Raw genomic sequence first — 25,665 nt, 5'->3', positions numbered from 1 at the left:
TGAACATGTCTTTTAATGCAGGTTTTAGATTTTAATAGTTTCTAACAACAAAGTCCAGCTGTTCTCATACGGTTACTAATCGTCCCAGAAAAAGCTGATTTTTAAAATTTTTTTTAGGGGCCGGGGAGGAATGTATAATGATAATATGCAATTATCACTTCACTTTTTTCCCCCAGCAATAACCTCAAGATGAGGTGCAACAAAAGTGTTAGTGCAAGTGCCAAAAACGGAATCTAGAAGCCCTGTGACTTACGCATGACAAAGACGTGTTAAGTGCTCTTTTCCTCACTCTGCTTCATTCAGAACCTGCGCAGTGAGAACATTTTATTAATCATTAATTATTACTATTATTTCTATTATTATTAAAGCCAATATTGATGAAAACGGCTGCTGGTTGTGGGAGGCTTTGGTGCTTTTAAAAGCTTGTACGGCTGGTAAATAGCTTGCGGCCTTTTTTAACGTTGACTAAACGAAGTAAATAGACGTGGGTGATTTAAAAAAAAAAAAAAATTTTAAGAGACGCATTGCAGCCGAACCCGACTTGATAACAGCGGAGCGGCGTGGAGAGCTGCTAATGAGGCCTTTACATTTAAACCCTGAGATGAGATAGCGATGGCTGAGCCGCCCCTGCTGTTTGGGGTGTAGCAGTGAAAGGTTTTTTTTTTTTTTTTTTTTGTAACCCAAAAAAAGAAGAAGAAAAGAAAAAAAAAAAAAAGAAGAAGCGTAGCGTCTGTTCCGCCTCAGAAGAACCCCTAACACCACGGCAGATGGAGAGAATATGGAGCACGGAAGGTTTTACCTCTGAGGTGGTAACAGTGAAACCACTCATTAACACTGAATTTACCACTTCGTTAGCGACGCGGCTTCCTGTCGAGAGACACTTCGCGCCGGGGACGTCGGACCCGCGGAGCATACGTCGGGGACCGGCGGGGTGGCGCCGGGCCCCGGACTCCTCCAGGAGTCCCTGGCGGATAAATAAATAAAAGGAACGGCGCGGCCGCCGCAAGCCCGAAAGTGGCTGCGTAATCGCCTTTTCCCGACGCGGCGCCGGCCGTAATTTGATTTGAGCCCGTCGCCGCCGTTCAGAGGTGCAAATCTGAGATTAGACGCATTCGGCGGCGGGAAATGTCGGTTTCCCTCCAAGCTGTCCCCCGTTTGTGCGCGAGTGTGCGTTGGCACGCGCGTGTGATGATTTGTCGGGACCGGAGCGCCGACGGGCCCGCGCCGCGACAGCTTTGCCGCCATCCGAGAGTGCAAAGACGGCAGTACGATCCCGGGAAAATTGGTCAATTTCAGCGAGGCGGCTGGGGGGACAGGAGCGAGTCCCCTCCCGGAGGTGTGCACGCGTAATTAAGACTCCTCCTCACTGGGGTTTCCGGGGCGAACGGCGGGCTCTGTTGTGAAAAGAAGTGGCGGCGGAGGGGTTGCCGGGAAAATCACAATGCCGGGCGCCGAACGGGCCTCCCTTTCTTCCCGACAAGCTGTGGGAATTTTAACAAGCCTCCATGTTGCCACGCCCGAGCGTGCCTGTGAAGTTGTCACTTAGCACGTTGTACATTATGTAGACGCCGCCGGCAGGTGCCCCGGGAGGTCGCCGTTCCGCTGATCTGTGTTTTAATTGTCGCCGCGTTCTCTGTCTGTCTCCAGATCACTGGGCTGAGATGGCTGATGTGACGCCGAATGCGGAGGAGAAGAAAGAGGGGGACCGAGCGCCCGACAGGCCGGCCGGCCCCAATCCCGAGCCCTCACACTCTTCCGACACCTCTCCCCCCGCCCGGCAGAACAATGAGTCGAGCCCGTCCTCGGCCGGCCACCGCGGCCCTTTAAATGGAGTCCAGCCGAATCCATTTGTCCACAACGGGGTCCCCGCTGTTCCCGGCATGAGTGATTCATTGCCTCCAGGAGCTCTTGTTAATGGACCTGCTTCACACCCGTCCCCTGAGGAGCCACAGGTCCCCGACAAAGGCAACAGCACTATCCTGGGACGTGGAGGGGACACAAGCCCTCAGGTGTTGTCTCAGCCTCCCCACGACTTTCAATCACATGGCCCTATGAAAAAAGAAGGAGGCTCCGTCGTAAAAGCGAAGCCCCCATGTCCCGTTGAGGTGCCGTCCACATCTGATTCCGATGACGCGGACTTAAATCTGCCCCGCACCGACCCGTTAGGCAGCGGTCAAGAGGACGAGTCCATCGGCCAAAGCTGGCCACACAAAGCGGTCAATGGTTGCTCGGTGTGGGACTTCGACTCGGAGTCCTCCGAGAGCTCGTCAGATGACGGCCTGCTCTGGGACCCGCAGAGAGAGTTCGCCCAGTTCCTGCTGAACGGCAACGCCGACGAGAAAGGGCTGGAGACGGCCGAGCCTCCAACCGCCAACCAAAGACGGAGGAAGAGGAAGATTTACGTGGCAGAGAGGGTGGCCGACAGCTGCTTCAGTTACCCCACAACAAAGTCCATAAGCGACGACGAGGATTCCGACGACTTCGACGTCTTCAGGAGGAAGGACTCCTGCCTGGAGAAGAGAGAGAAGGGCGTCAGTGTTAGGGAGCTGTTCCTGAGCCAGGCGGAGAGACGGCGCCAAGATGGCGGCAGCGTTGAGGACTTGGACGCCCTCGGGGGCGGCAAACCAACGGCCCGGAGCTGCGAGCTAACCGACTCCGATCCAGAGCCGGCGTTCTTCCCCTGCACGAAGTGCAACGTCAACTTCAAGGAGAAGGCGCACTTGCACCGGCACATGATGCGCCATCTAGAGGGGAACAGTCAGGTGCGGCGCGTGAACGTGCCCCGGCCCTTCATCTGCCGGGAGTGCGGCCGCTCGTTCCGCGACCGCAACTCCCTCCAGAAGCACATGATCATCCACCAGGCGCGGCGCGAGAGGCTGATGGAGGAGATCAAGGGTCTGAGCGAGCTGAGGGACGAGGGCCGCGGGGCCAGGCTCCAGTGCCCGCAGTGCGTCTTCGGGACCGACTGTGCCAAGACCTTCGTCCAGCACGCGAAGATGCACGAGAAGGACAAGCCCTACCACAGCTGCGAGAAGTGCTGCCACGTGGCCTTCAGCGAGCACGCGCTAGATGCACACCGGCGGACCGCCCACGCCAACTCCGGCCCGGCCACGCCCCCGCGGGCCGGCGTGACGACTCCCGTCTCGTTCCACTGTAAAAAGTGCCCCTTCCGAACCCAGAACCGTCTCGTCCTGAAAAAGCACATGGACATCATCCACCAGCAGCCGCATCTCGCCGACGGCGACTACGAGCTGGAACTCATCAACAAGTCCGTCAACCGGCGGGTGGGGCTGCTCAAGAAAGCTTGGCCAAGTTTGAGCGCCGACAAAGCGGCTCTTGGAGAAGGGGAGGAGTCACCCTTCTGGTCCAACGGCGTGGCTGACCTCAACGCGAGGACCCGAGCGCCGCGGCAGGACCGGAAATGTCCCGACTCCACTCGACTGTTCAGATGGAGCTTCAGCAGCTCAACCAACAAGCTGTCGCCATCGCTCCTACGACTGGACAGGCCGAGCGAGTTATCTCCTCCACCGGCAGAGGAAGGAGACGCGGCGGCAGGCTTCCCACGCGTCAAAGAGGACAATCAGGGACGCGGCAGCACGTCCTCAACAGACAGGCACAGGACAAGATATCTCTCCGGTCTGGACACGCGTCTCGGTGGTGAGGACTCGGACCACGGCGCAGACTCCTCTCCGAGGGTTTTACCGCCGCACGCGCTCGCTCACAAGTCCCCCTCCAAGAGAAAAATGTCCATACCGTATCACAACACGACGGACAACACCACGCGCATGTTGAAACACAAAGCGCTGTTCCGGGACGTTCCTGGCGCCGAGGACGACTTCGATCAGTTTCTAGAGCACTCCAACGAGTCCACCGGGTACGAGGACGAAGACCCGTACATTCATGACTTCTTCGTCCAGCGGCGGGACGGATGGGACGGCAAAGAGGAAAGTGACTGCGACGACGTCCAAAAGTTTACCATCAAAGACGAGTGTGTTGAGAGTGCGGTGACGGAGGACGACCCGGATGGACTTGGCGACTCACTAGTGGACTACCAGGCCTCTCCGGTGTTCACGAATGTCAAGAAGTCCTGTCCTTACTGCCCCGCTGAGTTCGAGTCGGGGGTGGGGCTGTCCAATCACGTGCGCGGACACCTGCACAGGGTGGGGCTGAGCTACAACGCACGTCACGTCGTCTCGCCGGAGCAGGTGGCGTCACAGGACCGACACCCCCGCATACGGAGGAAGATCTCTGCCGTGTCGCGTAGAATCCGGCGAGGTGAATTCAAACGCTATCATAGACATGCAATCAAAACGTATAATACGTGTAATAGTTACGTTTTTACGTAAAGTTAGTAAAGTTAGTACCCGCCCCGCATGACATGACTACAATTTATATACAAATTAATTTGAGACTTTGATCAGCTTTATTGTAAAGGATTATATAGGCTTATAAATGTTGAATTTAATGAGCTTTTATATATTTTTTATTAAATGTTCATTTGAGCACTATATGATCTACCTTCGTTTCGCAGTGGAGAAAACTGAGGCTGGTGGCGAGCACACATGTCCCCTGTGCTGGGGCTGGTTTGACACCAAGACGGGCCTGTCCAACCACATCCGGGGCCACCTGAAGCGCATCGGCAAGACCACGGTCATCTCCAGCTCCAGCAAGTCGCCCCTCTGCATCCTGAACGAGCTGCTCCGGGACGAGAAGGAGCACCAGAACATCCTGCAGGTCCTCGACCACAAGCAGCCCCTCCTGTCGCGGCCCTTCACCCCGCAGAAGCCGGCCCTCGGCCCGGCGAAGGTCCAGCACGATTCCACCTCGGCGGCCGAACTGGGCTCCTCGGACGCTCGCGACCCCGCGACTGACAAGCCGGCGGAGGGGACGAAGGGCCCCGAGTTCGCCGAGGACGCGGACGAGTCCCCACCCAGCACTTTAGTGGAGCTGCTGAGCAGGAGCGAGGCGGAGAGGGAGGAGCGGGAGGCGAGGGAGAGGCGGCAGCCGCACACGGCCAGGAGGCAGATCACCGTCAGCCCCGCCAGGGAAAGTGTAGCGGGGCCCGTGGTGGTCAAGATGGACCCCGGCTGGTGCCAAGGTACGAAGCGGTCAAAATAAAAGCGACGGCCCACAGGGGGGTGCTGTTTAGACCGCGTCACCCGTGAACGCTGTATTTCAGGGACATTTTACCCACAGCGAGAAGTAGCAGTATCTGTTGCCCTGGCCGTCCTGTCCTTGTGTCCACTACAGGAACGCAGTCGCGGACCGCCGTTTTTTAATCGAGGTTAACATGTTTAAATTAGAATTGTGAAGTGTTGGCCTTTCCAATTCGTTCAGGTTGGAATAATAGCTTGCACAATTCACAAGTTCTAAAATCCACAGTTACCTTGATTTGCCCAGACCACCTACTGGTGTTCCAATTTACCGTTCAGATGTTCTGTCTGAGAAGAGCAAAGACAAATAAAAAACCCAGTTTTCTTTAATGCAAATATTTCTTTCTCAAATATTGTTGACCGCTAGAGATTAAGATGAGATGACTGACTGAAGCAGTGCATGAACATCCGTAGATTCGGTAAAGACAGAAATGGACAGAAAACACGCCAGAGAGACCCGGTTTCTGCACGAGACAGGTTAAATGGTAGTTTGGCACATGGGAGGTGATGAGTACATTTACAGTTTTTACCAGACGCGCTTATCCAGAGCGACTTACAGTCAGTAGTTACAGGGACAGTCCCCACTGGAGACACTCAGGGTTAAGTGTCTTGCTCAGGGACACGATGGTAGTAAGTGGGGTTCGAACCTGGGTCTTCTGGTTCATAGGCGAGTGTGTTACCCGCTAGGCTACTAAGCACGCAAGAGGTTGAATACCGTGAGACAGGAAGAGAGACTAGAACGTTGCACAGCCGTAAAAAGAATTAAACTTATTTAAACAGTCTGACTAAAAGCAACAATAAGGAACGATGGAACTAGTGAAGTGAAAGTGAAGTGATTGTCATTGTTGATACACAGCACACGGTGCACACAGCGACATGCGTCCTCTGCTTTTAACCCATCACCCTTGGTGAGAGGCGGGCAGCCATGATTCGAACCGGCAACGTTCTGGTTCTCACCCGCTAGGCCACCGCTGCCTCTACTGTAAGACACGTTTCGAACTATCCTTGTGTCCTAGTTGTCCTCTTAGTTGACACGGTCCACTGTTAAATGATTGCTCTGGCTAGGAAAAGGTTATACGTGATTCTTTTTTTTCAAATCAATACAATGACATAATTGTTCATATTTTAAACGATTTACTTGGTTAGGACAAAAAAAATACAGATGCCGTGTGATCGGATGTGGCGGGTTGAAGTGCGACTGGAGAGCTCAGCGAAATGAGGATGGAGGCGGGGGGGTTGACCGTAGCGGTGACGTATACGTGGATTATTCGGACCCCTCGAGCACGCTAACCCGTGGTTCAACCTGGTCTCACGTGTGCCGTCTCAAACCTGCTTCTGTCTTTATAAATATTTGTGCGCATCTATATGCGCTCCGATTTCGGGTCCTTGCCGATTCCTCGGTGCGTCCCTAGTTTGCCCCGTTGTGGCCTGGCGGTTAAGGAAGCGGCCCCGTAATCAGAAGGTTGCCGCTTCCAATTCACCGATCCCACTGCTCACCAAGGGTGACGGGTTAAATGCAGAGGACACGTTTCACTGTGTGCGCCGTGTGCTGTGCTGCTGCGTATCACAAGTGGCAATCACTTCGCTTTCACTTACGGCAACAAATACCTTTTTTTTACGAATGTAGTTAGTCTATTTCTGTCTTTAAAAAAAAAAAAAAAAAAACGATGATGCGCGTGATTATTTTCACGCGTCGCTCGCTGACGTGCACGAGACGGCACGGTTCTCCACGCCTGCCACCCGCAATACGACTTCAGTCGCCCTCTCTCCGTGACAACGCGCCGCACGATCGCGCTTGTTCCCACTGATCTGGAATCAAAGGCGACACGCGGCACGTCCCGCGCCGCCACGCGTGGCCACGGGTGGGGACGCCGCGTCGCCTGGACTCGGATCGCGGCGAGGCCGCTGACCACGTGGAACCTGGGAGCCTCGCGGCGCCCGGCCAGGGGCCGGAGGGGGCCGGGGGGGGGGAAAAAGTAAAGTTCGCCGCCCGGTTGAAGTGTTGCGGCGCACAAAAGGAATAAATGTCGCCGGCGCGCGTTTGAAATTGAAATGAAGGCGCGTCGCCGGGCTTTGATGCGGCGCCGAGCAGCGCGGCGGCTGTGTTTGCTCACCTTTCGTTTTATGTCTGTCCAAATAAAGAGTTTGGATGGCGTACGCGCCCCGGAACGGCGTTAATGAATATTTCATGTTTTTATTTGTTCGCCGTCGCCGCGCTCATTTCATGTCACGTCCTACATTCTGTACACAAGTTTTAACTGCGGGCTGCGGCATCGTGGCAAAGACAAATAAAGAAGCCAGTTTTCTTTCATGCAAATATTTCTGCCCAAAATATTGTTGAGCGCTAGAGATTAAGATGAGACGACTGACCGAAGCGGCGCCTGAACATCCGTAGATTTTACATTTACAGCATTTACCAGACGCCCTTATCCAGAGCGACTTACAGTCAGTAGTTACAGGGACAGTCCCCCCTGGAGACACTCAGGGTTAAGTGTCTTGCTCAGGGACACGATGGTAGTAAGCGGGGTTTGAACCTGGGTCTAGGCAGTGGTGGCCTAGCGGTTAAGGAGGCGGCCCCGTAATCGGAAGGTTGCCGGTTCAAGGTGCCACTGAGCAAAGCACCGTCCCCACACACTGCTCCCCGGGCGCCTGTCATGGCCGCCCACTGCTCACTCAGGGTGATGGTTAAATGCAGAGGACAGATTTCACTGTGTGCACCGTGTGCTGTGCTGCTGTGTATCACACGTGACAATCACTTCACTTTCACTTTCGGGTTCATAGGCGAGTGTGTTACCCCACTTGGCTACTACCACCCTGGTAAAGTAAAGGAAAGTAAAGTGAAGTGATTGTCAGCAGCACAGCACACGGTGCACACAGTGAAATTTGTCCTCTGCATTTAACCCATCAGTGTTAATGGGAGCAGTGTGTGGGGACGGTGCTTTGCTCAGTGGCACCTCGAACCGGCAACCTTCCGATTACGGGGCCGCCTCCTTAACCGCCAGGCCCCCATTTACAGTATTTACCAGACGCCCTCATCCAGAGCGACTTACAGTCAGTAGTTATTTAATAGTCATTTCAATGTTCATGTAATGTCACGTACACAAGTTTAGCTGTGGGCTGCGGCATCACGGGTAAACTCGTCGTGAATTTACATACGCACGCGCGTGCAGAAGATCCGCCGGGCCGTTACTCGCCAGCGACTTTGTGTCTCTCGTCGTCGCTGCAGCGGTTCGCAGGAAGAACCTCTAAGCGGGCGGGAGCGGCGCCGGGCCGCCGGAGCAGATGTTGTTGGTATTAGGTGTGAAGTAGCTGGGCGGCTCTCACTCCGCGCTTTTCACACCATCCGCTCCTCTGATGGGGCTTTTTTTTCCAAAGTTTTTTTTTTTCCTTCCTCCCATTTAGAATCGAGACGAGAGAAAGAAAAAAAAAGTAATAAAAAAGAAAGTCAAATCGCGTCTTAACCCGATTTTCTTTTTTTTTTAATTGCTTATTTACTCGCTCTGAAGCTCAGTCGCTTGGTGTGGCGGCGGTTGAACTTCGGGACGGAGCGTCCACGGCGCTTCCTGGCTCCTCTTCATCCCCGGGTGCAAATAAGCCCCCTGGAGTCATTAGGCTGTAATCGACATTGCCTTCCACGACACCTCTTCCGCCGCCGAGTGCAAAATGGAGAGATTATTTAAGAAATGAAACCAGACGGAGGGAGAGGTGAGGACACGGAGGGGATCGCAGCTTCGCCGGCTGCTTCTCTCCGTCAGCACCCATTCGCCGCGTCCATATTTGGCAGCACAACCTGGTCCATGGGAGACATTAGTTTTAAATTAAGCGTGGCGTTGCAGACCTTCACATTTCCATGGATATATATATATACACACACACATACTCATTCAACGTGTTTTCTTTATCTTCTTTATCTTCATGACCATTTACGTTGGTAGATTCTCACTGAAGGCATCAGAACTATGAATGAACACATGTGGAGTTCTGTACTTAACAAAAAAAGGTGAAATAAGTGAAAACATGTTTTATATTCTAGTTTCTTTGCTCTGATTACTGCTTTGCACACTCTTGGCATTCTCTCGATGAGCTTCAAGAGGTCGTCACCTGAAATGCTTCTCCAACAGTCTTGAAGGAGTTCCCAGAGGTGTTTAGCACTTGTTGGTCCAGCTCACCCCAAACCATCTGGACTGGGTTCAGGTCCGGTGACTGTGGAGGTCAGGTCTCCACTTTTTGTTAAGTACATAACTCCACATGTGTTCATTCATAGTTCTGATGCCTTCAGTGCGAATCTACCAACGTAAATGGTCATGAAAATAAAGAAAACATGTTGAAGGAGAAGGTGTGTCCAGATTTTTGGCCTGTCCTGTATATATAAGCGTCCAACTCGCTGCCTTCAACCAAACGCTGTTAAACTCACGCTTACACAACTTCGGACATTTCACTCTAAATCTGCCCATTCTGCTCATTGACGTTTTGGACGTGTTTGTCTTGACTCGTTTGTCTTGTTCGAAATTTCCTATACGTTTGAACCCGTCCGTTGCGCTATGCACAGCCACTTGGGGCGTCTTCTATGTAGTTGTCCTTGTTTAGTGTGCAGAATTTTCTTTTATAGTTTTCAGTCTTTATAGGCATTTAAGTTGAGTTCCATTCAAATTTTTAAAATGCAAATTACTTGAAAGGGTCTGAAAATGTCTGGTTTTTTAATTCTGTTTTCCAGACAAGAACAATTTGAACAAGAGGGTTTGTGTCCACTGCAACACCACCTTCCACAGCGGCGTCAGCCTGTCCAATCACCTCAGAGCGTACGCACGGAGACGAAGGGTCGCGCTGCAGGAGGGCACAAGTAAGATTGCTCAACTCTGACCCCCAACCATGACCCCCCCAGGGAAAAGGTCAGGCTCTCACGCGTGTGTTTGGGGTTTTTTTGTCTCGTCCAGCCTACGACTGTAAGCAGAAGAAGCCTCGACCACGGCCCGGGCCGAAGAAAAAGATGTTTCCGTTGCCACACATGCCAGAGGAAATCTACAGACTCACCTGCAGGTGCTTCCGGAAGGGCTAGCGTGAGAAAACCCGAGAAGGCCGGTCGCTTTCTCTGATTAGGTCTTTTCACAAGAGTGCTGTTCACGGGTTCCAGGTTGTCTTTTGTTTTATCCATTTAAAACAGTATCGGATCGGGCGTGGCAGCTGCAAGTGGCAGTTAGTGAGTAGAGTATCTGTCATGTTAATTAGGAACGTGGCGGTGCACCGCGAATCTGCAAAAGATTCGTCGACGCGTGACTATTGAAACCGGTTGAGACGAATCGGTGGAACGTTCAGGACGGGGCGTGGCCGACCTCTCACGCACAGTGGCGTGCAGGGAAGGAGACGTGCTTGTCCCCAAAGTCAACCGGTCACCTGGTGGCGCCATTTCAAACGCACGAACCTCCGCCTCATTTTAATCAATAATGGCAAGCGTGAAGAAGGGAGACGGGTCCCTTTTGGGGTGTCCCCCCCCCACCCACGGAACCTGCGCCCAGCCGGGGTTTTACAGTTGTCTGAGCCGCCCGAACGTCCTTCACGCCGCCTCTCATGAAATAGATTAGTGAGGAATGCGTTTTGCACGATAGATCCGTCTGACGATCAATTTCCGTTCTTCTCTCGCTCATTTAGTGTCTTTTTTTTTTTTTTTTTTTTTTTTGGAGATAATATCATGAATACTACCGAAGTCCCTACTTTTGAGGCCGGTTCCTGCCAGTCGGTTGCAGTGCATGTCTAGTCCGTATCTCGTACTGTTTTTCTCTCGGCGCTCACCGTCCCCCCGTGTCTCTCGTCCTCAGGTTCTGCGATCTGGTCTTCCAGGGTCCACTCTCCGTGCAGGAGGACTGGATCAAGCACTTACAGAGGCACCTCATGCACACCAGCGTGCCCCGAATGGGGGCCGGGATGGTGGAGGTCACGGCCGTGTGCCGGGAGTGTCCGGCCCCGCCCCCGGCCCCGCCCGAACAAGTTCTCCCGCCAGGCCATGACACCCTTCCTCAGGTGCTCCCGGTGCAGTCCTGATAGCCACGTTTACACACTTCAGGCTCCGTCTTCTCTCCCTCACACGCACATGTAAATAACTCTTATTATGGGTGAAAGAAATATATATTAAGTACATATTACAATCGAAATATATGACTATAGATCTCTATAGAAAGGCTTTCTTTTTCTATATTGCACATGTACGTCTCCGTTGCGTCTGTTCTATGTCAACGCAGCTTTTGAAGCGCGGGACAGTGGACTGCAGCTGGACAGAGTGCGACCGCTCCGCTCGCCCGCTCCGTGCAGGGCTGCCGTTTTCTCGGGTTCGGGTCGGGCACGTTCGGCGTGCCCAACTCATCTGATGCAGCGACAAAAGGGTCAACAGCCAACCAAAAGCGACCGTCCCGACCTCAGAACTGTGTCCAAGGCTCGGCCCCTCAGCGCCCTGGGGCCGAAACAGGGTCCTCCAATTAACGCCGACCAGTGCAGTCTTCGCCATGGACGCCACCGCAGTTCGTTTTCCTGCCCAGTGGGGCTCATCAATGGCAGTCGTTTGGATCCGATGCCGTCTCGTGTCTTTTTGACTTCGCTAATTTCCTAATCGTTACACTCCTGTGTTCGTTCGTGGGTTTTTTTTGTTTTTTTTTTCCTCGGACACGTTAACATTTCAGACTTACGGACTCTTTACATCCAGAACAAACAAACTGTGAACTTTAAGTACGGAAGTTTTTTTTTTTTTTTTCCCCTCGGCTGTGATGCAATATTTAAAAAAAAAAAAAAAGAAAAAAGATACAGAAGCCTGGATTTCTTGTAACTAGAGTGTTTATAACCCGGTAAAGCACATTGTTATGTTAAAAAAAAGAAAGACGTTTTGATGCTGTATCTCTTCCAAATGCCACTTTTTAAAGCTTTGCTTTTTCTCCCTGGCGAAATACATTTTACTGCTCTGGTGAACGGAGAACTTGATTTTTCTTAATTTAAGATCGGATTCGGCGCCGAGCGCGTGTCCGTGGTGCTGAAACCCCTGACTTGGGTGGCATTTCAAGAGAGAGATGGGAGCTTTTTTTTAACAAATTATCTACAGGGGGGGCCATTTATATGGATGCACCTTAATAAAATGGGAATGGTTGGTGACACTGAACACATTTTATAAGTGGTCAGAAACTTGTAAATAGCTCACGAAAGAATAAAGTTACGTTAAAACCAAGCACACCATTGTTTTTCTTGTGAAATTACCAATAAATGTATTGTGTCACATGACCCTCTTCCTATTGAAAAAACAAAAGTTGGATCCAAGATGGCTGACTTCAAAATGGCCACTATGGTCACCACCCATCTTAAAGTTTGCCCCCTCACATATACTAATGTGGCACAAACAGGACGTTAATATCACCAACCATTCCCCTTTTATTAAGGTGGATCCATGTAAATGGCCCAGCCTGTAGTATCTATCTATATATATATGAGGTGTAACGGTGCCAGGGTGAAGGGCGCAGGTGAGGGCTGTTCTTACGTAGGTCATGCAGTTTATCGTGTATCCACGCCGCTTCTGTCCAAGGCAGCGCCAGCGTTTGCAGAAAAGAAATAAACCATCCAGTTATTTACACCGAGCGTTGATATTAATGTCTGCGAGGGCCGAGGCCGGTGATGGGACAAAGGGAAACGCCCGACATCTACCCTTCTCACGCCAAACCCGCTCGCCTCTTTGAAACATCAGCGAGAAGATGTGACCAGTGACGACCCTGGTGGCACCCTGTAGGTTGAGGGAAATGGGTGGCACTTGTTTGGTTCTTCAGTTCCCTCCTTGACGCACGCCGAGAACGACATGAAGAGGTGGTCTTGATTCGCATCGGTGGCACCTTCGACATTTTGGGATTCGAACCCACAACCTTCCGATTACGGGTCCGTTTCCTTACCCGCCAGGCCACCACTGCCCACATAAGAACAGTGAACGTGTGTAAATCTGGCCAATCAGCAGCAAGAACGGGTTTGAATCGAACACATTTTTGTTCGGTTGGCCTGGGAATCGAACCGAGAGGAAAACGATTTGGACCAAAGCGAACGAACTACGGTGTAAAACCAAGCCGAAACAAACACAAAGCTACTACTCCCATTCGTAAACGGGAACTGGGTTCCTAGTGGGGTAACGCACTCGCTTACGAACCAGAAGACCCAGGTTCGAACCCCACTTCTCATGTCCCTGAGCAGGACGCTTAACCCTGAGTGTCTCCAGGGGGGGGGGACTGTCCCTGTAACTACTGGATAAGGGCGTCTGGTAAATGAACTTATTCCCAATTTATCCAAACCCGAGACCAGGTGACCGCGGGTTCGCCGCGTAGTGGCGCTGAACCTGCGCGAGCCAATTGGCACCGTCCGCGTCCGCCGGGAGTCGCCGGGTCCGAGCCGGAGGAATAATGGCGGCTTCATTAGCGGCCCGTCCCCACGTCCCCGGGGGTCCCGGTGAATGGAAGTAAAGCCGGGGATTATAACGAGGCCGGGATTATTCCACTGGCAACACTAGCGGGGCGGGGCTTAAGGAAACATGTGGCCGCCGCGGCCCCGGCGACGCCGCCATCTGTCCGGCCGGCGCACGCTTGTCATTAGGCGCCGTATCAAAGGGGACCGTCCCCGGGAGAGCCCGCCATTAGAAGCGGCCCGCGACTCGAACCTGCAGGAGGCGGGCTGGGAGCGGGTGGGCGGGGCGTCGGGTATTAATGGTAATTAATGGAAGGCCCGCGGCGGGTAAGTACGTCTTTTAATATTTGATTAGGGGCCGTGACGGATCTCTTGGTGACCCGAAATCGGGTCCCCCCTCTCGTTAATGTGGCAGCGGCACAGCGTCGCGGTTGTCGGGGCTGGAGAGGTGTGGCCCCGGACTTATCAATTTTTAACTCGGGCAGGAGAGCGGGGAGCCCTTCCTCTCTCCATCTCATCTTCTTCACCGGGCGTGATGGATACCGAGCCACCGGGGGGAAAAATTCATACGAATTTCAACGCAGAAAGTAGCAAAATAAATAATAATGGTAATAACGTGTGTGTGTGTGTGTGTGTGTGTTTTTTATCAGCAGCAGGTGTGCCGAGGTCCTCAACTTGAACCCGCATCCAGAACAAGACATCAGCGCGCAACAAGAGCGCCAATCGATGCGCTTTGACAAGGACGAAAACTGCTCGGGTCACGTGGTGCGTCCGTTATTAATAAAGTCCCATAATAAAAAAAACAACGACGACGACGTCAACAACAAAACGGCGACTAATTAGCGCGCTTGTTCGGGAACGGGGGGGGGGGCTTTTCTGCTCCTTTTCAATTAGGCCCGTCGCGTCCTCCTCGGGTTAATACGCTGACAAGGCTGAACAATGGCGGGTCATGTCGCATGTCGCATGTCGCCCGACGGGCGACTAATTACCGGCTCCGAACTCTCATTTCGCCACCGCCGCTTATTAGTACTATTTACTGGGGCAACAAGCGGAACGCGTTACGCTCCATATTACCGTACACACGTGAAATAAGTCGCTGTGAGGGCCGGAGGTGCGCTTATAATAACCCCGCGGGCCCGCCGGGACGCGACGCTGATCTCCCGTTAATTACTGTAATAATTACTGGCTATTAATTACCGCGGGGCGCGGCCGGTCAGCGGCAGCTGGCCCCTCAGCCTCCGGGCTCCGGCTGACCTCGATCTTCTCCCCGCGCCGAGCGGCGACGGCGAGCCAAAGACAAAACCGGACCTTTATCCCCCAAAACGTCGCTTTTATTTACTTGACACGAATCTACTTTTTTTTAAAATTATTATTATTAAATAAACACATTTGTCTGAGTGACGCGGGACTCCAGATCATTTGAACGCGATCCGTCCCGGATCCCACTAAAAAAGCGGCGACACGTCGGCTCGGTTTGGTGCTAATTGATCGTTTCAACGCGTGGATTTTTTTTCAGCCAGCGTGTCCGTGTGATTTTATTCACTATTATTATTATTATTATTTAAAATTAAACCCAGGCGCGTTCTGGCGCCGCGTCGAGCCGCAGTTCCCGAGCCGGCCGCCAGGGGCCGCTGCGCCACGCACTTCTGGCCGATTTTCGGCGCGTTTAACAAAAGAGTTTTTTTTTCGTGCCGCAGCCGCTGATCCGAGCGGACGGCGTGTAAAATCGGAACGAAACGACTTCGTGTTGCTTTCTTTCCGAGATTTAAAAAAAAAAAAAAAAAAAAAACTCCACTCGGGTATATTTCGATCTCATAAATACTCGTAAAGGTGTCACTGCTGTCGGGACCCCGAAACAGCCCCAGTCTGGTCGGGGGTCGGGGTCAGGCCCGACAAGTCTTTAATTAACACGACAGAAGGTTTTTATTACTACATATAAAACTGTATTCTCCTGATACGCGCATTATTTATTAGGAGGAGAAATGTCATTTCCGACATGTCGGCAGCTTTAACCGAACACAGAAACAAACAAACTAAACCGTCAAACGCTTTGTGTAGTTTGTTTTATTTTTTTGTCGTTATTTATATGAATAAATAAACCATATTAATATATAATTGCGAGCCGCCTGCATGGAGGAGTTGGCGGGGCGGCTGTCAGGCGACAAGTGAGTATACAGAGCAAGCGACACAACAGAGGAGGGTAAGTGACAGTTGAAAGGACGCTAACGGGCGAACGCGGCGCGTCAGGCGAGGTGGGCGGGGCCGCGGCGGACGAACCCGGTACCCGGTACCCGGGCTGGGCCCATGTAGAAGTGCGGAATATTTTATTGCGGCCTTTATCAAAAATGGCGACCACTCAACACTATTATTATTATTATTATCATTCGTGCTGATAGAAATATTTATATATCTTTACATGTAAATATGATAAATGATAGACAAATATTCACTTATAAATATCAGACATTCATTTACAAAATACATATACATTTACTTATAAAATTGGTAATAAATGTATGTATTAGTACTGAAAAAATATCAACTCTATATATATATTAGTATGTAAGATAGAAAATATATTATAAAAATATAATTCACATGTATATAATGTTTAGACATATAATAATAGTGTATATTTACATTGTTTATTTATTGTATCTTTTCTAGTTACATTTGTATAGTAATTAAAAATGTTTTTCTAATATAATTATGCCGGGATTTTAAATATATCCCTTGTATTACACATGAATATAATAATACGTGCGTGTTTGGAGATGTAGTGGGTTTGAGCGCTCAATGCTAATGTGTCGGTGTTTGGCAGCTAATGAACAACATGTTAATTGCCTTAATTCGGCGCGATAAAAAAAAAAGCAGCGTGACAGGCGGGCGTCACATTTCACGGCTCATCCGGGGACTTGTCACCTGCTGTCGCTGTCACCATGCAGGCGCGCCTTCGCGCGACCAGGTGTCCCCGCCCGGCAACCTTTGAACTTGGGAAGGACCGAACCAGGAGGGTCAAGCCCAGCCGGGTTGGGTCGGATCTGATCGGTGTAGAAATGAATATTATATTATATTACATTTAATAGTCAGGCGTCAATTAAAGACACAAAGACGAATAAAAAAAAATTCTTTATGGTTTAATATGACAGCTGATGGTATGAAGATCAGATCTGGACTCCATGTACGTTAGACATGTGATATTATCTGTGTAATATTCCGTTCGTCTATGTTACTGAGCCCCAGGCTAAATATCCACGAAGATACAGAGTCTAGCGTCTTTAGTTCTGTGTTTCATATCATTATTATCTTCCTACATGACTGTGGCTCGGATTTAAGTGCCTGCGAGTGACCTTTGGCATTTCTCCGGCGAAACCGGTACTTTAACCCACAGAAATGTGTTAAGGGGCCGGCTGACCTCTGACCCTCGGGCCGATATAATTACCAGATGACCCGGCGGCGCCGGAAGGGGGTCCCGCTCTGTATTCCGCCAACGCCGGCGTCCAAGGTTGTTCTAATCACCGGATCAACAAGCCGGATCCATACGAGAACAAATAATGGAGATGAAATGAACAAGTGATTAGCATGCCGCGAAAAGTACAATGCGCGCCTCACTTTGCATTTAGATAACTGTCTATCCTGAGGAGCGGCCTTCAAAGTTGAACCCAGTTTAGGCGGGGGGGATTAATTCTCTCCCCGGCATGCTTCATTGAATCTCTCATTACCAAAACTTTGTCTGTATTGATGTAAGATTTGATTGAAGATTAGAGCATTTAGCGAATCTTGCTGCTCGGCGCGGACCGGGTTCTCCAGGCTGGTCAATACCCCCCACTTTCATCCGGTGTGTGCTTCATTTAAACTTAATCAACTCCATCAATGAAGTGGAAGAGCGGCGTCCCCCCGGCACAATGTTGTTCTTTTGTCGGATAATTCCGCGCCCCTAAACCTCAAATTACACCGCGACGGAGCCATTTCAATCAATATGATAATGAATATTGGTTGCTTTGTCTGTTTGCATGGCTTAAAAAGCACGCGTGACAACACTGACGCGTCCCCGCCGTCCCCGCCACCCTCCTTCTTCGTGCCTTCTGTCTCGGCGCTGACATGGAAAATTGCTCATGCAATAGAAAGTGATGTATCCTCGCCGGGGAGCCATCCGTGGCATATTGGAGACGGAGAGCCGTCCGTCCCCCCCCCCACCCCGTCCCCGTCCCCGGCAGAAATTATTCGCCCCGGCGTAGGCCGTTAACCATCAATCCCCTACCAGGGTGCGGGGTAGATCAATCACCGGTGGCAGTCAGTCGGGGTGTGCGAGCGTGTGGGTTTTTTTTTTTGTTTTTTTTTAGTTTTTAATATTTATATATAAATATGTTGGTTTTTTTTTTTTTTTCCCGCTTATTTATTCCTCCGGCTGCTCGGCATGCGCCCGGCACATCATTTTATACGGCCGCCAGAAGAGCCATTTCGAAAGTATTTGCAAGGAAAATGCGGCCCGCCCCATCTGTTGCCGCACCAGTAAATGTGCCACCTTCCGAGGCCGTCCGGCGGTAATCATGCCTTTAATGATCAATTGGCAGGTGATATACACCCCCCCGTAAAAAAAGGGAGCCCCGCCCCGCCCCGCCCGGCACACTCTTCCCCGGCACCTCAACTCGAACGGATCTTTCGCGAGTCCCGGGAATCGGCCGCGGTGCCATTAAAACGCACATCTCGCCGCACGGGCCGCGCTTTATTCTGCGGATTCGGCGTTTCACCAAAGACTAATAATTTCCCGCCGTAAATGACCACTTCTCGCGATTTCATTAGAACAGTGGCTTTAATGAACGTGATTGGCTCCTGCACCTCCCTCATCCCCCACTAGGGGGAGAGCTCAGGGGTCGTGACCCCTGACAGCGAGGTGCAGGGAGTTTTGAGCGGGAAGAGCTCGGGCCACGTTTGGCGGCGCGGCTGCGGCTTGGAAGGCCAGTCCGGCGTCTGCTGTTCACGCGCCTCGCGGCGCCTCCGGGTTTTTATTTCACGGACGCGTCCGGAACCAGCGGGAAGTCCCTGGGAATTTTCCCAGGCAACGTAAACGGCTCTTTACAGCGGCGAATCGTTAACGCCGCTCCGGAAGTGTATAATGGCGTTTTCTTCACCTCCCGCCAGACGCTCCCAAGATGGTGGCCCACGTGGTAGGCCGCTGGCGCGCGGAACCGGCCCGGACCCGCGTTCTCATTACAGCCGCCTGGAAGTAGCGGCACTCCGGGCGAAGTGTGATTATTGGTGATAAACATATAAGCAGCGCGGCTCCATCCGTTCCGCCCGGCGCGTAATATAAAACAGGCGCAGGTGGCGCCCGCCTGGCCCCTCCTCCTTAATATGGACGCCGTCGTTCTTTCCACCGAGGGAGAAACTCGCAACGGTCCGATCCAACGGCTCCGGTCGTGTATTCGATGCACACAATGTAAAAAGATGTCAGTAAGTAAATCAGGTCTGTAAGAGTTGCATACAAAGACCGGGTAACATTGCAGTAGAGTATTATAGGACAAATGGCCATTTAGTCATATTCGAAGAAGAATAATGATAATAATCCCAGCAAGATTTCCACATAATAATAACCCCCGTCCTCATGCCAGATTGATTAAAAAGAACAAGGCGACAATATCGTTTCTGGAACTTTACTGGGTGATACTAATAGTCGGATTCTGGGACTCCAGGAATACTCCAGGCCCCCACACCTTGGAAATTCTTTGTTGGCATCACTGATCGAGTAGTGCATCTTTTCGAGGTTTAGACAGGACACGAGGTCCCTCATCCATTGAGCACGGGTGGGAGGAGCAGCACCATCTTCCATCTGAGTAAGACTCAGTGCGTCTGGCTAAAAGGGAAGCAAAAGATTGCGTCCGGCAATTTACCGGGGTCAGACATGCATCATCACTGATGCCAAAAAAGATGAGGTTGTATACGCAGTTTGAGGACAGAAGAAAGGGGTTGAAATGTCTCCCTCCGATATGTTTCAAGGCTCGGACACGACCAGCACATATGGACAAGCGAAGCATCATCACTTCCACATTCATCACAGCAGGGATCCACATTTGGGTCGATACGCGATAGTTTGACTTTGGACATATGAGGACTGTGCACAACTTTAACCTGTAAAAGACAATGACGGGCACATAAAGATGTTGAATTAACCTCACGAGATGAACTTTAACCTTGTTTTTATAAAAGGTTCAAAAAGGGGAGGAGCCTGCAGGCATGATTGACAGGCCACGTGACACGCCCGTGTGTAGCGCATCTCCACCGAGGGAGAAACTCGCAACGGTCCGATCCAACGGCTCCGGTCGTGTATTCGCTTTTTAAAAAGTTTTTATGTGCTTATGTGGTTCTGGCTCGTGTCCAGACGAGAGCCATTCTTTTAATGTGTGTGTGTGTGTGTGTGTGTGTGTGTGTGTTTGTGTGTGTGTGTGTGTGTGTGTGTGTGCATTGGCATGCATCCTAGGCCTTTGTTGATGCTCTTACTCCATCATGGCACAGAAAATGAATAGAATAGAGCTTCAAAAAGTAAAAAAAAATCCCCACCGAGGCGCAGGTACAAAAACAATGCAGCGGACATGAAAGGGAGACGTCGGGGTGCGGTGGCGCGGCGGCGGTAAGGAGACGGCGAGGCGTGTGAACGCGCGCGTCTCCCAGTTCCGGCCAGTTCGGCCTCTTTCATCTCTCCCAGCGAGTGTGTGAACAGCTGTCATGTCTGATTGACGGGAGGGGAAGGGACGTCGGGCACTGGCGAGCGCCGCGCCGCGTTTAGGGCCTGAAAGTGATGGTCGAGCGGAGCGACTGATCTGGGATCAGATGCGGAAGGTTGCAACTCCCAGCGCCGCCGCTTGTTCTTTTAATGAAGCCGCCGCAGGTGAGAATGAGTCGGATGTGTGATTGATTGCAAACACACAACCGGGCGTGTGTGTGTGTGTGTGTGTGTGTGTGTGTGCGTGTGTGTGCGTGTGTGTGAACGTTTGTTGAGGGGAAAAGAAAGCAATCAGCTTGATGCACAAAGGCTACAACGAGGGGACAAGCTCTTGCCTCCACAAAGGACAACATGTGCACTGATCCATGGTGTCCCTTACAAGGCCTCGCGCGTCCGTCGCGCGGGAATAACCGCTCGCGACAGCTGTGGCTTCCAATCGCCACCGCCAGCCTGACGACGCAGAGTTCCCGGTGACATGGACCTCGCTTCGTCCTCCTGGCTGCGTAACAGCCCCGCAGCGCGAGCTCCACTGGTAGAAGCAGCGACTCTCGGAACCGTTTCAACATGGGAAGTGGAGAGGGGCAGGTGTTTGTGTAGGACCGACACGCGCGAGATGTTTACACCGCTGAATATTCAGACCCGAGTCGGACGATGCCGGTCCTGCTCGAGGACGCGGCCTCGCCACCAACGTTCAGACGTGCGGCAGCCGCTCTGCAACAAACAAAGGCTGTTTCAGACACGCCAGGGTCCACCTGCACTTTTTTAAAGCTTGGACCCCCACGACCCCGACTCCCCGGAGGGTTTTACAGATACGAACCGATCGTGTAATTATACGCGAAACCACAAAAATGCACACAATGTAAAAAGATGTCAGTAAGTAAATCAGGTCTGTAAGAGTTGCATACAAAGACCGGGTAACATTGCAGTAGAGTATTATAGGACAAATGGCCATTTAGTCATATTCGAAGAAGAATAATGATAATAATCCCAGCAAGATTTCCACATAATAATAACCCCGTCCTCATGCCAGATTGATTAAAAAGAACAAGGCGACAATATCGTTTCTGGAACTTTACTGGGTGATACTAATAGTCGGATTCTGGGACTCCAGGAATACTCCAGGCCCCCACACCTTGGAAATTCTTTGTTGGCATCACTGATCGAGTAGTGCATCTTTTCGAGGTTTAGACAGGACACGCGGTCCCTCATCCATTGAGCACGGGTGGGAGGAGCAGCACCATCTTCCATCTGAGTAAGACTCAGTGCGTCTGGCTAAAAGGGAAGCAAAAGATTGCGTCCGGCAATTTACCGGGGTCAGACATGCATCATCACTGATGCCAAAAAAGATGAGGTTGTATACGCAGTTTGAGGACAGAAGAAAGGGGTTGAAATGTCTCCCTCCGATATGTTTCAAGGCTCGGACACGACCAGCACATATGGACAAGCGAAGCATCATCACTTCCACATTCATCACAGCAGGGATCCACATTTGGGTCGATACGCGATAGTTTGACTTTGGACATATGAGGACTGTGCACAACTTTAACCTGTAAAAGACAATGACGGGCACATAAAGATGTTGAATTAACCTCACGAGATGAACTTTAACCTTGTTTTTATAAAAGGTTCAAAAAGGGGAGGAGCCTGCAGGCATGATTGACAGGCCACGTGACACGCCCGTGTGTAGCGCATCGTCCATCTCCTCCCTTTCTCCTCCGTTTCCTACACTCACAATACCTACACAAAGTACATCAACACTAACATGCCGGAGTATTCTGATGGGCGAACTGGTGAACACGCCCTACACAGAAAGATATGGATCAAAGTTCACTTTTTTCTGCCATTACGACCATCGTGATGTTCTGGTAAAAAAGAGGGAGGAACGAGGAGTGAGCCGTAATGAAGACTCCCCTCCCTCGCTCATCAAAAAGGCTCCATTAGCCAAGCACATAGATCTAGAGTGTACAGACTTGGCTCCCAACCCACTCTCCCAATGGCTGAGGGCCAGTCGCTCAACACCCAGCTAACTGCCTGTCCAACAGTCCCGGTCCAAGGAGCTCATAAAGGGAGTTCCAGCACACACACTGATGACTTTGGTGCGGGTGGATTAGCGGGTGGATTGACTTTGTAGAAACACCAAGCATGGCTCTCCAGGACAATACTACTCTTTGTGGCTTTCATGCGGAGGCGGCACCAAACCCTCTTGTTGCCCCGTGACAGTGTTTGCTCATCTGCGGGGCTCACAACTCTCCAAAAAAAAAAAAAAAAGGGGCACTAAATCTGCTGAGGCTGGTGGCACGCCAAATTCCACATGCATTTTAACCAAAGAGAATATATGGATCAAATGAGAGAGGGCAAAAAAAAAAAATGCAATTATATCCTTGATCGGGTTAATCTGGTGTTTGCCAGCCCTCCAGCTTCCAAACCGGCCGATAAATTGATAAATAAAAGGAATAAAAAAATGTAAAAAAAATGGGCGCCGTCCAGCCCCCGCCGCTCCAAAAAAAAAAAAAAAAAAAGAGTCGTCAGCACGTCAAAAAGCTCCCGCTCTGCCATCCCTCTCCCCCCGTCTCCCATCCCTCAGATCGCCGGCCAGGCAGGCTGCTCCTCTCCCGCCGCCCCCACCCGGCTCCGACGTCCCAGATAATGGAGCGCTCTGCTTCTGTTAGCCTGCCAAGGCCTCTCCACCACTGGCCGCGAGTGATGACCTGAGGGGATAGCGCGTGACAGCCGGGGTATAATAACGCCTCCAGCTACGGGTAAAGCAGACCCCAGGGCTCTATTTTTAAATACTTTATACTTTGGACCAGGGCTAAAAGTCATTTATTGTGCTTTTTTTTTTTTTTTAGGTCATCTGTACGGATGGGTGGAACAGAGAGCCGAGGAGTGTCTGGGTAGTGGATGAAAGTAGGACCGGCAGGAGCGCTGACGCTTAACAGGGCCCAAACGCAGGCAGTAGTGGTCAAAAAAATACAATTAATAATTCGTCAATATTAATCAGCTCTCTTTCGTGGTGATTATCGAATCACAGAGCTACTCTGTTTCATTTTTTTAAAAGCAGTGCCAGCCAGTGCACTTGATTAGAGAATTGATTTTTCAGTTGGACCACGACCCCATAAAATTGCTCAGAGCAGGCCGTGTGTCAGCAAAATGGAACCTTAATCCTAAATGTACAATTTTTACAAATATCCAACACAACCATGACTAATTTAAAAAAAAAAAAAAAAAAAAAACTTCACAGTCGTTGCCCTGTTAATTCTTCAATCTTAGTTGTGGAAGGTACAACGGGACATAAAACCAAACGTGACCCCGCCCACTCTGCCAACATGTCATCTGCGCTTCACTTCAAGCGCTCTGATTGGTGAACCAGTGACTGTGACAGCGTTCCCTCTGTTAACAACAAAAGATCCTAAACCTTTCCCAGTCCTGCAGCCCAGATTCATGCATTCATGCCCGAGGCTCCAGACGAGGTGCATCTGCACGTAACCTGTAACACGTGGCCATTGTAAATTGCATCCAGGAGAATGGGAGTGTGCTCAGCGCCTCTCCGACCTCAGTAGAGCAGCTCCTTCTGAAGGTTCCCCCCACCCCCCCCGTACCCCGTGGCTGCCTCTCCAGCCCGGCTTTATAGGATTAGGTCGGAAAGTCTAACAGAGCGCCTCAGAAGTGTTTCGCAGGTTAGAGACTCAATCTGAGATTTCAGAGTTTTAGGTGCGATGCCCCTTTTAGCAGATGCCACCGTAGGAAGTAGAGGGAAGAAGTGGGGGGGGGCGGAGCTTCCTCCCTGCAGAGCCGCAGTTTTGACTGTCAGCATTTCATCTGCTGACGCCGAGCTCCTTCCTTCTCCTCGTAAACAATCATCCCAGATCGTTGGGCATGGGGCAGCAGAGACGGAGCAGCTTATTAAACTTGGAGCAAAGTGCTCAAAGTTGTGGATTTGATGGCGGTTCTCCAGAATGTGCAGATGTGACTTCCGAGTGTTTATTTCACACGATCTGGGTCCGTATGCACTAACCAGGGCAAATTCACTTTTTCTTCTTCTTCACGTAGGGTCCACATCTGGCTAAAGACCAGAAGGCTGCATTTTGTGGAAGTTTAAATGAGAAGTGTTATGTTTGGGGAAGGGACAGCGGTGCGTTCCATCATCCTGTCTGTGAAACACGGCAGCGGTGCCATCTGGCCTCGCGGCATCGAATTCAGAATTCGACCAGGAGCACGTCAAGGCATCTGTCTCCAGACACGAACAGGGCAGGCAGCAAGAAGAACAAAAAAAAGGCAAATGCCTTGATTGGCCCAGTCAAAGTCCCGACGTTCCGGAATGAGCTACTGCGTCAGCATCCCAGATCCTGAGGATAAAATGGGATAAAATTCCCCCAAGATATTTAATATGGGATCATTTTGCTCTAACTAGATGACAATTAAATTGTCTTGATCTTCTCTGCTCTCAAACCTTCCAGCACCGCTCTGTATTTGGGGACGAGTAATTAGTGACACTACTTTTAGAACCTTTATACGTAACCGAACCTACAGAAATGCTGGGGATTACAGCATTAATGGAGTGCTGTTGTGCTATCAAGTCCAATATCGATTGAACGTCTTGGCAAAAATGCTGGACGTCCACGTCCACCACACGCGCGGTTGTTGTTTGCTGCATCCGCCAGCCGGAGAACGAACACGGATCTAATAACACCGGAGTCTTGTTCGCTAAATCGATGATGGGGGTATAATTGATTTCACCTTGACCCGGAGAGCGGGATCCGGCGGAAGCAGCATTGATCCGGCACTGTGAACACGCACGCACAAACGGGGCCAATTTGGCAACAGCGATTCGCCGGTTCCACTCGTCCGTTCCTGCTGCGGAAGGAGGAGAACCGCTCGTTTCCATCGCTGGTGCAGAGTCGCTCCTGTTACGATCAAGTCCTGAGTTATACCAGGATCCGGTTAATAACTAGCACGTGTAATAACTCGTAATAAAGTTACAGTTTTTGGGAGATTAAATCAAAGTGCACTTCTAACGTTTAAATGATGCGGTGGTGGCCTGGCGGGTAAACAGACTCAAACCGCCGAGGTGGTAGTAGCCTAGTGGGTAACACACTCGCCTGTGAACCAGAAGACCCAGGTTCAAACCCCACTTACTACCATCGTGTCCCTGAGCAACACACTTAACCTTACTTTACTTTACTTTATTTAGCTTTTATCCAAGCGACCTTAAGTTGCTCCAGGGAAACTGTCCCTGTAAATACCGACTGTAAGTCGATCTGGATAAGGGTGTCTGATAAATGCTGTAAATGTAAATATAATGTAAATGAGGTGCCACTGAGCAAGGTGCCGTCCCCAATCACTGCTCCTCAGCCAGCTTTCATGGCTGTGCACTGGGCG

The 25,665-nt window shown here is 51.0% G+C and overlaps 1 protein-coding gene across 5 annotated transcripts in view; it reads left to right on the top strand.

Moving 5' to 3' along the window:
* znf644b (zinc finger protein 644b) overlaps window positions 1–25,428 on the top strand; it is a 36,380-nt gene extending 10,952 nt beyond the window's left edge. For 3 of the 5 annotated variants that reach the window (XM_028962080.1, XM_028962081.1, XM_028962079.1), the window contains 5 exons: window positions 1,648–4,275; window positions 4,532–5,098; window positions 9,868–9,993; window positions 10,088–10,190; window positions 10,967–12,317. In XM_028962080.1, coding sequence (XP_028817913.1) covers window positions 1,648–4,275; window positions 4,532–5,098; window positions 9,868–9,993; window positions 10,088–10,190; window positions 10,967–11,189 — 3,647 coding nt within the window. In that variant the 3' untranslated portion in view covers window positions 11,190–12,317. Of the gene's footprint in view, window positions 1–1,647; window positions 4,276–4,531; window positions 5,099–9,867; window positions 9,994–10,087; window positions 10,191–10,966; window positions 12,319–22,870; window positions 23,046–23,135 lie in introns of those variants that run through there. The other 2 variants (XR_003743199.1, XR_003743198.1) reach the window with 2 other exon arrangements.
* The last annotated feature ends 237 nt before the right edge of the window (window positions 25,429–25,665 follow it).

Source organism: Denticeps clupeoides, chromosome 19 (genome assembly GCF_900700375.1).
Source record: "Denticeps clupeoides chromosome 19, fDenClu1.1, whole genome shotgun sequence".
Classification (NCBI taxonomy): Eukaryota; Metazoa; Chordata; class Actinopteri; order Clupeiformes; family Denticipitidae; genus Denticeps; species Denticeps clupeoides.
This window is presented reverse-complemented; position numbering and strand designations above follow the sequence as displayed.